The 12,734-nt window shown below is 37.8% G+C and overlaps 1 protein-coding gene across 1 annotated transcript in view; it reads left to right on the top strand.

Annotated features, from left to right (window-relative positions):
- The window catches only part of PLG (plasminogen), a 46,699-nt gene extending 34,384 nt beyond the window's left edge, over positions 1-12,315 (top strand). The window contains exons 24-39 of the mRNA XM_042874704.1: positions 279-393; positions 1,132-1,271; positions 1,806-1,926; positions 2,033-2,151; positions 3,109-3,271; positions 3,864-3,994; positions 4,135-4,300; positions 5,019-5,185; positions 6,104-6,252; positions 6,903-6,996; positions 8,158-8,278; positions 9,029-9,103; positions 9,481-9,621; positions 10,708-10,814; positions 11,677-11,822; positions 12,030-12,315. Coding sequence (XP_042730638.1) covers positions 279-393; positions 1,132-1,271; positions 1,806-1,926; positions 2,033-2,151; positions 3,109-3,271; positions 3,864-3,994; positions 4,135-4,300; positions 5,019-5,185; positions 6,104-6,252; positions 6,903-6,996; positions 8,158-8,278; positions 9,029-9,103; positions 9,481-9,621; positions 10,708-10,814; positions 11,677-11,822; positions 12,030-12,191 — 2,117 coding nt within the window. The 3' untranslated portion in view covers positions 12,192-12,315. The remainder of the gene's footprint in view (positions 1-278; positions 394-1,131; positions 1,272-1,805; positions 1,927-2,032; positions 2,152-3,108; positions 3,272-3,863; positions 3,995-4,134; positions 4,301-5,018; positions 5,186-6,103; positions 6,253-6,902; positions 6,997-8,157; positions 8,279-9,028; positions 9,104-9,480; positions 9,622-10,707; positions 10,815-11,676; positions 11,823-12,029) is intronic.
- The last annotated feature ends 419 nt before the right edge of the window (positions 12,316-12,734 follow it).

Raw genomic sequence — 12,734 nt, 5'->3', positions numbered from 1 at the left:
TTTTATTTTATTTTATTTTATTTTATTTTATTTTATTTTATTTTATTCCATGAAGGGACTACTAAGTTTCAAAAACTAAGAGTAGAAAGGCATGTATAATATGACATTTCAACCATTACAACTTTTCTTTATCTTGCAGAGTCATTGTTTCAGCATACTATCATGATTTAATTAAATCTCATTCATGACACAATTAACTTTAAAGAAAAAATATTTTTATATGCTAAATTCCAAAGGATATGTGATGATACCAATTAATCAAGCACGTATAATTTCAGTTTATCTTCTAGAATGCAAGGAAGGTAGAGGGAGCGATTACAGAGGAACAGAAGCCAAAACTCAGAAGGGTGTGGAATGCCAGAAGTGGGCTGATACTGCACCCCATAAACCTAAGTATGGACTTTACAAATGTGCTCATGTTTTTCTGAAATTCTGCTAAACTGTATGTGCTGAGTAGTCTTATGAGCAATTCATTAAATTCTTAATATAAAATAATTTCTTACACTTATCCTTCTTTAGTCTGAATTATAAGTGGAGCTGCACAATCAAAGGGACTTTTCAGTCTTGGCACTTGTGTTTAACTTTTTTGATCCTTACGTGAGCAGAATGCTGGAAAGGGAAGCAGTTGGTTCTGTTGAAACAATTTTTCATCAGTCTCAGGACAAGAGTATCTTCTCTTGTCTGAAAAGTATAATATGAAGCCAATGAGACAGACAACATCACTCTATCAGTGAATCTATAGACAGTAAACAGAACAGTATTTATTGTATTTAAAGAAAAACACTCAATCAGGTTTACTTTGCAACCTGCTGTTGACATAGCATAGCATCCTGCTCACAGAGAACTCTCACACTTGAGTGAATGAAAGTACCTGGCTGAGTGAAAATTACTGGAAACTAAATCTAGAATAAATGTTAGTATTAAATACATGACTGGCCATAAAAACAACAAATTTCTTGAAGTCTGCTGCTCTGACACTTCTAACCCTTGACTTATGGTACTCAGTAGCAATTACGAGACTTCTGATGAATGACATATTCAAAATGGTCCTCAGAGAGATTTCACTTCTAGGGTCCTCAACTGAACAACTGTGACATTTCCCTTATTCTCTAATCTTTACTTCTGTTCCAGTTACACACCTGGAAAATACCCTGACGCAGGGCTGGAGGAAAATTACTGCAGAAATCCTGATAATGATGAAAAAGGACCCTGGTGTTACACAACAGATCCTAATACTAGATTTGATTACTGTAACATCCCAGAATGTGAAGGTGAGGATACATACATAATTTGTTTCCCTTATTTAGAAGATTCAAAGTTCAAAAATGAGTAGTTATAGAGATATTTTTATTTTCATTCCAGATTTGTTCCAAACTTGAGGTTAGTGGAACCTTCCAAAGAGGTTTTTTTACACTGACTAGAAATACGTCTACCAAGTCAGCTACACAAGAGCAATTTCCCTAGACAAAAGAATGACAATGTATTCTCAGATCATAATCCTAGAATTGAACCAAATGATGGTTGCTAGTGCAAAAGTCGATAGGAACAACAGATTTTCAATTATAGATCAGCAGTTTAAATTCATCTATTTTAGAAACTATATTCCATAGCATATATATTTTGATAGAATACTATAACCAATTAGTTCAAGTCATCAAGAAAAAGAAACTTTGACAAAAATGATTGTCTTTCAGCCTTGTGTTCTCATTAGACTCTTGAACTTCAAGAGAGATGAGTGTGAATGTTTACAGACAAGTTTCGCATGAAATCTGTCTCTTGTCTTCATTCTAAACTTGTTCCTACAGTGGAGTGCATGCACTGCAGTGGAGAAAACTATCATGGAGTAGTTGCAACAACAGCATCTGGGCTTGAGTGCCAACGCTGGGACTCCCAGCAACCTCACTCTCATGGATACCTCCCTGAAAAGTGAGTTGTTTAACACCATGGTGACCCTAGGCCACTTTATCACAGACAGGCTAATTGTCACAGCCAGCCATTAGTGACTTGTTTAAAATCTATTTCTCCTGCTCAGTTTTCCAGAGAAAGATCTGAAGATGAATTATTGTCGTAACCCTGATGGTGAACCTCGGCCCTGGTGTTTCACTACCAACCCGAACAAACGCTGGGAATTTTGTGACATTCCTCGTTGCAGTGAGTTTGACTTCCAGGCTTCTAGACATAAAGACATGAAGACATCTTTTATTCAGAGTAGTGCAAAGAACTAGAACAGGTAGATTAAGCCTCCAAAATAAAAGAAAGAATACAAGATTTTGACTTTTATCTCATAGGAAGGAAGGAAAAGAAGGAAAAGAAGGAAAGGAAGGAAAGGAAAGAAAGGAAGGAGAGGAAGGAATGGAAGGAAAGGAAGGAAAGGAAGGAAAGGAAGAAAAGGAATAACCCTGAAATGAGCCTCTAATGGCTCTTTTGAGACTAGAATTGTCATCGGTATTTCTAATTTTTTTTTTTTCCTGGAGCACATCTCTCTTCCTCCATGTGTTTCTCCAGAACAATATTTTTCAGTGATTCTGGTACTCCTTCTGTATTCCCCTTTTGATGACATTTTCATTCATTCTGAAAAAAATTTCGTTTTCAGGGGGATTTTTGCTCTTCCAGTTCAATTTCCTTCTCCTCTGAGGGCCTGTTCTTGCCACAATACTTTTCCCCTGGGTCTTCTCACCAGACCTCATCCTTGCTGTCCCTAACTCTCACTAGGTGGTGTACACATCGTTTGGTTTGCACCAAAACCTGTATCTATCACTGATGTGCCTGCCACATTCACCCCAGTTTTCTTCACAAGTGTTGTTTGCTCACTTTTCAGCTATGATCTGATGGGGCTGCTAGTATTGGTTGTGCTGTTTCTGGCTGCTGTAAAGGGGCAGATACAAACACCCTTCTGGGAGTCTGAATGTTAAAATGGAAGAGAGAAAAGAAGTTTTCTCCGCATTTTGGGCTTTCCAAACATTTTGATCTATAAACCTTACCTGTAAGCTAAAATTCCTACCCCACTCTAAAGCTCTTAAGTGCTTTGATGCCTTTGTTGTTGTTGTTGTTGTTGTTTTTATATTTTTAGAAGGCCACATATAATTTCAGTTCCTCTTTCTGCAACAGCAACACCCCCACCTGTATCTGCACCAGGGCGTCAGTGCTTGTCAGGAAGAGGAGAAGACTATCGAGGCAAGATATCTGTTACTGAATCAGGGAATACCTGCCAGCACTGGAGTGCTCAGTTTCCTCACAGACATGCTCGTACTCCTGAAAACTATCCCTGCAAGTAAGTGTAACCTCTCCTCTATTCAGTACCCATGAGAAGTACCAAGGCACAGAATCACTTCATTTTTCTTCAGCTGTTGTGCAAAGTCCCTGTGTTACACCAGAGTTCGTTACCTGTGGGATTGCATTTTTTCAGTTGATTTTTCACACGTTTATCCTCTTTTTATTCACTTTGTTTTTCTTAGGTATGAGCGTCTCCTCTTTTGACTTTCATGCTCTGCTTAGTTATCTTTTTCCCTCTTCAGTTCATCCTTCTGTATCGTTGTTCAGGTGAAGCAAAGTAAAATGAGAAAATTATTACTATGATATTTGCCTGTGGCTGGATTATTTTACCTTGTGTTTCTGCTTTCCTGCTCTCAGCCTCAAAGTACTGCATGAAGTCGTATGTCCATCTAGCAGACATCTAATTTAGCACATCCAAAACACAGGTGCATTGCAATTATTCATCTAGTAAATGAACCAGTAAATGACAGCAGCAGTTACTCACCTGTAAATGCAACAGTGAACTAGGAAGCAAGACACATTCCCTCCTTGTTCGTAACCATTATCAGGTTTCCATGAGAGGCTTTTCTCAGACAACTTCTCTGTTTCAGGAATTTAGAGGAAAACTATTGTAGAAACCCTGATGGTGAGAAGATGCCATGGTGTTACACCACGAATGCAACTGCTCGATGGGAATATTGCACCATCCCTTCCTGTGATGGGAAAGAGCCAGACAGCCCTGGTAAGAACAACAGGAGATATCTGCAGTATGGAAGTGCTGTGTCATTGTGTTTGGTTGCAAGAAACTTGAGGTGACTGCTCAGTTGTATTATTGCTCTGTCACTCTGTGTAATGCTAACAGGTTTCTACTATTCACTACAGCTGTTGATCAGCCTGAACAAGCTCAAGCAACTGAGGAGTGCTACCAAGGCAATGGTGTGAGTTATCGTGGTACAGCTTCTTTCACTATCACAGGGAAGAAATGTCAAGCTTGGAACTCAATGTCACCACATCGTCACAATAAAACTTCAGAACACTTCCCAAATGCGTATGTGCATTTCTTATTTCTGTATTTCATTCAAGAATGATCACTCATGAACTCATTTTTATTTGCAGCACCTTTACACAACAATGATTTGAAGTTGGGAAGGGGATATACTTGTTAAAAGTCCTTTTTTTTCCTTTCTTTTTCTAAATCTGGAAGTATTTCGATTAATCCCATCTTGAAATGAACCCCACTTATCACTATTATGCTTTAGAATGCCAATTAATTGTGTTTCTACATTACTTTTAAAGAAATTAAGAGTTTTCATAAAGTTTCTCTTATACTGAGATGAACTGTTTCTGTACATGAGATTCTTCACAGTTTTAAGTCTTAGGCTCCCAGCCTGCCATTCAGTAGAGCTTTGTAGAGAAGATGTGTTATTTTCTTATTCCTAATTTTTGTTATTTATTTATTCAAAAAGCCTGTTAAATTTTTTTTTTTTTTTTTTTTTTGAAAAATTAAAAGGGTTTGATATATATTAAAATGTGCATTTACTTATCAGGATTTGTAAACAGCATTATTACTATATGCCTTAAACAGCGAATAATACCTTTCAAAATTAAATTTTCTGTAAATGTTTCTTGATTTCTTCACGCTGAAAATAGGATTTCTGTCAGACATTGTACATTATCTTCGTACCAGTCCTGCTTTCTAAAATGTTCTTTCAAGTTTTTCTCAAGCCCGTGGCACAGATAGGCATACAATATGTTTGCATTCGTAGGGACCTGAGGCAGAATTATTGCAGAAACCCAGATGCTGATAGCCGCCCATGGTGCTACACCACTGACCCAAGTGTGAGATGGGAGTATTGCAACCTGAAGAGATGTAATGACAATGTACAGATGACCCTACCAAAACCTCCTCAGACAACTCTGGAACCAAATCCTGGTGAGAAGACGTTGTGCTTTCCCCAGGAACACTTGTAACAAGAAAGATGTTTTATATGTAAAAATCATAGAATTGAATGATGAAAGACAGAATCCTGAACAATCTCAGAATTTAACATAATACCTTATCCACTCTCATAATTTTCTGAACTTTCCTATAGAACATTATACAATAGTTTCTGTATTTGATTTTAGATTAATATAGGATTTTTTTTTAATCTATTACATCTGGCAATACTGGAAGCACAAGGAAAAAAAAATGACTGATAGTAACCACACTCTGGTGGGAGTGCTATTAACAATGACAGCAAATATAGAAGCGATGGCATTTTGCTGGCAAATATTCTGAAAATGTCTTTTCACATGCCATGCATTCACATTTTCTGAGTTCCATTTACCACCAGAGGACAGCTGGCTTTTTGAATTCAGTTCAGATGCAACTTCATTGTCTAGTAGATGTTTAGAATGCTGCAGCTTTCATTTTTTGTTCTGTCACTTTCTTCAGTCTGATAATTAATAGTTTTGCCTGAATGTGCATTACAACCTATTTACATATTGAAAAACATGATGGGTAGACATTAATGTCCATAAAGAAAAGATTTTATGACTGCATGGTCTTTGTGGTCCTGGCTCTTGAAGTCAAAAAGTGTCAAGTGAATCTAAGCTTCTTTGACCTAAGTCTATAATAGTAATGAAGAAAATTTTGCAAATGCAAGCAAATCAAAATGTGATTGCTAGTTATCATTGATACTATGTTGTCCTTCTTTCCTTCTTTCTTATATAATGTATATACATTAAGGAAGATACGTAAGTTCAAATAGCATTTCCTCAAATTTATTTCTGCTTCACCACCATTAAGTGTTGGCATGACCCAATTGCTGACAGCTAACAATTTTTTTCTTTTCCTCATTCTTCACAGATTGCATTCATTCAAATGGTATAGATTATCGTGGCACAGTAGCAAGAACTGGAAGGGGCCGGACTTGTCAAGAGTGGAGTTCTCAGACACCACATAAACATGACTACTTCACTCCAAGGACTCATCCAAAATCAGGCCTGGAAAAAAATGTAAGCTGTTATTCATTTAATACTTCCTGTCATTGAGTTTTCCTGTCTTTTTTGTGGTTATAATTCAGAGTAGGGAAGCTAATTAGAAAAATATCTGTCGTTTAGTTCTGGGCAGGACAGAGAGGATGAAGATGCTCTGAAAGATCAGAATTGTGCTAAGCCTGTAGAAGTGAGATCCTGCTGCAGAGCCAAGTGGTCTTGCTTGCTATATAGGGTGATCAGTGAACACACAGGCAAATGGTGGGACTCACTTTCAGATGACAGTGACTAAACTCACATTCCTCCATATGAGTGCATGCAATTGTGTGATGTGTCTGCTCTGAATGAAGATCAGACAGCATGGCCAGGGAACCCTAAACAGAAATTCAGCTAACTAGGCACCCTGCGTGAAGATGAAGACTGCATCCCTGTCCTGGGACTCGTAGACATCACCAAGTTGTGCAAGAGCAGCTTATACAATTCCTGCTTGCCTTACAGTCATGCAAACAGGGTGGATGTGAAAAGACCTGAGAGCTGATGTTATAGCTCCTACCAACTGCAGTGGGGGTGGAAATAGGCACTGTAGTCCTCCAGAAATCACCATTCTAGGACAAAATCAATACGTTTTTTGTCCTCTTGCTAATAGCTAATATCTTCATTATTCTTTACAGTATTGCAGGAACCCTGATGGAGATGTGAATGGACCTTGGTGCTACACAACTGACCCAAGAAAAGCCTGGGAGTACTGTGACATTCCCAAGTGCCGTAATTATTTCTTTTAAGACTAGCATCTCCCTTTCTTATCACCTTTTATGACTACTGGACAACATTCAGTGATTAATCTGAAAGACTGCTCTAAGACAGTGCAGTAGCTTTAGATAGGAAATTAAGGCTGTGGTGAAGTAATGCTCAACACCAGGGCCTGAATTCTTGAGACCAATGGTTATTCCTTGGAATCCTCAAACACTTCAGTGGATTTACCTGGATTCCACCGAAGCTCATGGAGGTTTTGCCAGATATTTCAAAGTAGGGCTGGTCCTGAAGAAATTACACTGCTTGGTCATGTGGCATAGCTGATTGGAAAACATGCTTCTATGTTTATATACCTCTGATCAGAATCCAAATATAGAACAAATAAGAATAAGAAAGCTATTTTATAGTACATACAAACCAGAACTGTAAAAATATTACTGTGTGGAAAGTCTTGGGCTGGGACTCTTAAGGGAAAATAGCATTTACACAAAATCATTGACTTCATCTTGAAATTCCAATTTCTTTTTAGAATAACTTTCCAGTCTGCTTAGTTAAAGAGCAGACGAAACATGGCTTTTGCCTTTAGCTTCGGTAGTTAGTTACTTTTGCTGACAACAAATCTAAATGCATTCTTGTTAGGTCATCTTTCCATGGCTAACCAAAATCTACCCTTCTGGAATAGTGCAGAGTCATCTGAAGTGCTTAAAAGAGCATGGGATAAGAGCACACAAAGTGTTGTTCCACAGAGACAGTGACTGAATTTCATGTGCTTTTTCACTATATTTAGTTTGAATACAGTTGGCAGTGCAACTTCTTCACTTCTGTCATCTGTAAGAATTTAAACACATTGGGAGGATTTAATTCTGTTGCCTTCTTGTTCCATTTCTTTTTCTTTTTTCTACCTCATTGTACTTCTATTCAATTATAATTTGCTGAGAACCAGGAAGGTTGTGCAAAAAAAAAAAAAAAAAAAAAAATTACCAGGCATTTTAAATGTCCCAGAAGAAGACAAATCTAACAAAACATAGATGATGCATAGTGTATAATTTACTAGAACCCATGAGCTGAATAGAAAAATGTAAGAGTTTAACCTTTTAGTTTTCTGAGTGCATAGAGAATGTATAGCAAATACTCTGAAGTTCCTCATCTTGATTCTTTTTTCTTATTCTGTAGCTCCCACTCAGTATGAATGCGGAAAAGCCAAGACCAGACCAAAGCTATGTGCTCAAAGGATTGTTGCTGGGTGTATTTCACATCCACACTCCTGGCCCTGGCAAATCAGTCTCCGGACAAGGTATAGCCACTCCCCATTGCATGAGGCTTTACAATCAAGAAAGCTTAGCATCTTGCAGGATGCTGTATGTATGTGGTTATAACGTTCTAAAGATAACTGACTTATGTATTTAAAAATAGTAGAAGGGTAAATGCCTCTAAGCTAAAAGTTGAAAATAAACTTTATTAAGCTATTTATTTCTTGTAAATTAGACTGTTTGCTAATCTTAAAGAAGGCATTTTATTTAACCAAGAATGCTCTTTTTATGACAAATACCTACAAAATAAACACAATTGATAATTCGAAAAACACTATCATTTCACTGTAAGGAAGAACGCATTTAAATCTGTCACTATATCCCACCATACAGTCAATATCCTGAAATTAGTGTAAGCTGTCTGAAATATGCTCTTGATCAGAAACCGAGTCTAGTTCCAAAGTTTTTTGACTGAAATCAGGACTGGATAAAAGCCATCATCTCTCATAAGATATACATTGGTGCATATCAGTTTTTCCAGTTGTAAAAATACTGATCAAGGAAAAAAAACCCTAGTTGTTTTTGTTATAAAAGTATATACACAACACTCCTGTCATTGCAAAAAATATAGTTCAAGAAAAGAAAAGAATTTTATTCCAAATAAAAATACAGAATAAGTTCTTTAGTTTGTAAAAGTGATGCTGGAAGGATTACCTGATGAACTACAGTGATCTACAGCTGCTTTCACCACCTTAAACCCATGTTTTTTTTCATGCCTTTCTGCTCTATTACAGTTATGGCTTGCATTTCTGTGGGGGAACACTGATAGACCCACAGTGGGTTCTTACTGCTGCTCACTGCTTAGAAAAGTAAGTATTTGTCACAGATTGCAACAGCATTTTCTTACACGAGATAGAAAATAACAGGAGAAATAAAACCGGCCCAATAACCAACCTGAGTTGTCTCTTGACTCAGTTTGCACAGTCAAGAATTGAGCCAAAACTATTCATCATTCATTAAAGCAGTCCTGACTGAAAACCAAATAGTGCTGAGTAGAACTATCACCAGTTAATGCACATAGCAAGCTTTGATTTCACATGCCATGATAAGGAATTACAAAAACAAGCTTACTCCAAAGCTGGCTTTCTTTTCTGATTTTGAAGAAGTAGGTGCCCAACATTATCATAAGTGGCCTATGTCCTGGACATGTGTTAATGTGCTCACTGTGTGCAATCATTTCCAATAGGTCATCACGGCCATCCTCGTATAAAGTATACCTTGGATTACACGAAGAAAGAGCATTAGAAACATCAGTGCAGAAAAGAGATGTTGAGAAACTGTTCAAGGAGCCTCACAGGGCGGACATTGCTCTACTAAAACTGAGGAGGTATCCTTTCACCTGAAGCATTCTGACAGGAAAATTTTGGTTTGCCCGCTTTTTTAACTAAGCAGTGGTTGTTTGCTGGTGCTATGGAAGTGTGTGTTTATATGCATACTGTGACCCTCTCTTCCCTTTCTGCAGAAACTCTAGTGGAAGCTAGGGTGATTGATTTGCAGGGCTTTAGAAAGGGAAAACGCTGCTTTAGAGAGGGAGGAGGGCTAGATGGTGACCTATGCTAGCAGTGCACTCCAAGCCAGGTGCTGTGAAGTATGGTGGAGGCAGCAGAGCAGGAGGAGGTTGTGCCTAAAAAAGCTTTCACTCCGTAACTTTCCCTATATATTTCAATCTTGGTAATGTAGCGAGATTGAAAGCTACAATGGCAGCATACTGTGACCCCATACTTTTTCCATGATAGAGTTGGGAGAGCTCTTCCAGCAGGTTGTCCTGCACTAGCAGGCAAGCAGTACACGTTTTTGATGCAATATCCAGGTTAGCACTTCTTCCATCTGTTTCCATTGGTCTGAAACTCCAACATGCTACGCAATTGATAGGAATACATCTATAAAACCACAAGCAGATATGAACACCTGCTTGTGCTTTTCTTTCTCTGGCTGCAATGAAAATCCAAAACACAGCACAATTAAAGTGGCTTCTTAATTGAACCTATCTAAGAATCTGCATACAGAAGTAAGTCAGACTGACTCAGGTTCTGCTTTACGCTAAGAGTATCCAGTTTGAAAGTAACCTATAAATAGTGAGACTGGGTGCGGGCAGAGTAAGGTAGGCTTTGTTGTCTATGCTTTAACCATATGTGAACACTTTCTTTTGGATTTACTTTAGTATTTTTAATATTATTTCCTTTTAAACCATTCTCCATTTCAGATCTTTTCCTTTTGTGTACCGTGTTCTGTGGGATTAGAACCTAAAATATAAGTGGTTTTGAATTTCAGAAAAAAAAGCATTACCTGAAGCTCAGAATTTCAAGGAAAAAAAGGCTGGCTGTATAAAATCCTCTTAGAAATATTAAGGTGGTATCATGGATAAGTGATATAATGACTGACCTTGTGTGAGTCTTTTGTTTGTTTCTTTCAGCCCAGCAATCATCACCGATCAGGTAATCCCTGTTTGCTTGCCGAAAGAAAATGCTGTGTTAGGAGGAAGAGAGGAGTGCTATGTTACAGGTTGGGGAGATACAAAAGGTGAGACAGAATTAACACTCCGTTTTTCGAGTGGTATATATTTATATCCAAAGTATACTCACTCTATGCCACAAACACCCCCCAAAAAACTTGCATGCATACATTTTTCATCTAGTTTGTAAGGTGCTGCCTTTCTTTCTAACACTTCCTTCTGATTTAGATTCTTTAAAACCTCTCTGAGTGACAGGCACTGGAACACCCAAAACCAATACAAAAAGAGAGGAATCAGACCTAAGCACATACTTGCTTTTATTTCTCAGTCCACTCTGCTTTTCCCCCCGAGTAGGCTTTTACACAGTCAGAAGGAAAGTTTTTCCAGACTTACACAATTTTCTTAACATGTGATGTGAGTTTACTCGTTTTCTCAAATGATTTTTCTCACAATCAGACTGGTTCAGAAGATCTCATTTGAATATGAAAGCGCTCCCATCTTCAAACCTCCCACTTTGTCTTGGCTGAGAAGAGCATCATAACTTTTCTGCCTCCTTGCTTCTGTCCATCGTGACATTTTCAACTGCCTATTTCCTTTCTCCTTTCTTACATAGAGAAGTATTCTCAGACCCAGAGAAATAAAATGGTTTGGGAATGACTCCCACAACTCCCACATACAGTATGGGTACTGGACCCATATCTATTCAGTGCGAGAACAGTAAGGGCAATCAACGCATTGTGTGTTTTGATGGGTGCTAAAAGGTGATAAGCACTGTGATAATACTGATAATGCTTACTGAGCATGCATAGAAAGTATGTTTGTTTACTGCTTACTCCTATCCTGACATTTATTTTATGAAGATGCTAATTTATCTTTGTAATTTAACACACTGGGTTTTTTTTTTATAATTTACTTTGTTTACTTGCAAAGGAACTCCTGGTGAAGGCTACTTAAAGGAAACTGGCTTCCCTGTAATTGAGAATAAAATATGCAACCGCCCTGAATTTTTGAATGGGAGAGTCAAAAAACATGAGCTCTGTGCTGGAAATATTCATGGAGGCACAGATACCTGCCAGGTAAGGAAAGGGCTGTGAGCATCAGCATTGGTTATAAGAACAGTGCTCAACAGCATGCATTAGAAAACTCCTCTCTGGCCAAAGCTCTAGTGCTTTCTGGTAACATATGATCTCTCATTCAAGAGGCAGTTCCATTTCTGTGCCTCTTGGGAGAACACCACTCTTCACATCTTGAGCTCTCATTTTGCTTTTTCTCATTCTATTTAGGGAGACAGTGGAGGACCTCTAGTTTGTCTGGACCAAGATAGATTTGTCCAACATGGAGTCACCTCTTGGGGCCTTGGCTGTGCTCAACCCATGAAACCCGGAGTTTATGTTCGAGTTTCTAATTATATTCCTTGGATTAAGAGCGTAATGGAAAACAACTGATCCTGGGTATGGACTGCCCTCTCCTGGAAAGCAGTATGCACATTAGAAATACCAGATTACAAGTGCAATATTAAAGCTACAATCATTCCTAAAAAGCAAAATAAATATGATCATCCATTTAAAATTGCTTTAAGGTAATGTTTATTGCCATAAAACCCATCTGACTGCATCACCCTCTTTCTATACATTCCATGGTTTGCTATGTTTGACAATAGACCAACACACCTTTGAAATACTTGTCAAAAATTCCAACATCAGCTGTAACTGAATATCTGCATTTCAATCGTGAGACTCTACAATGACTTTTTATTCTAAGTTTAAGATGTTGTGTCTCCAACAGATGAAGAAAGGAGAATATTTGTCATTTTCTATGAGCTGTTTGATCTTTTCACCAATCCAATGATTAAAAAAAAAAAAAAAGAAGAAACACTGTACACATCTGTTATGCCTGTGGTGTTTTATTAGATATATCTGACTGCATTAAGTACATGGGATGAAAAAACAAACACATTTGGCTTGTATTTTTTTTTTTTTATTGACGTG

The sequence above is a fragment of the Lagopus leucura genome, unplaced genomic scaffold (assembly GCF_019238085.1).
Source record: "Lagopus leucura isolate 7727_CA_CO unplaced genomic scaffold, USGS_WTPT01 Super-Scaffold_73, whole genome shotgun sequence".
Classification (NCBI taxonomy): domain Eukaryota; kingdom Metazoa; phylum Chordata; class Aves; order Galliformes; family Phasianidae; genus Lagopus; species Lagopus leucura.
The sequence above is the reverse complement of the archived record's forward strand: the minus strand, read 5'-3'. Positions and strand labels throughout refer to the sequence as shown.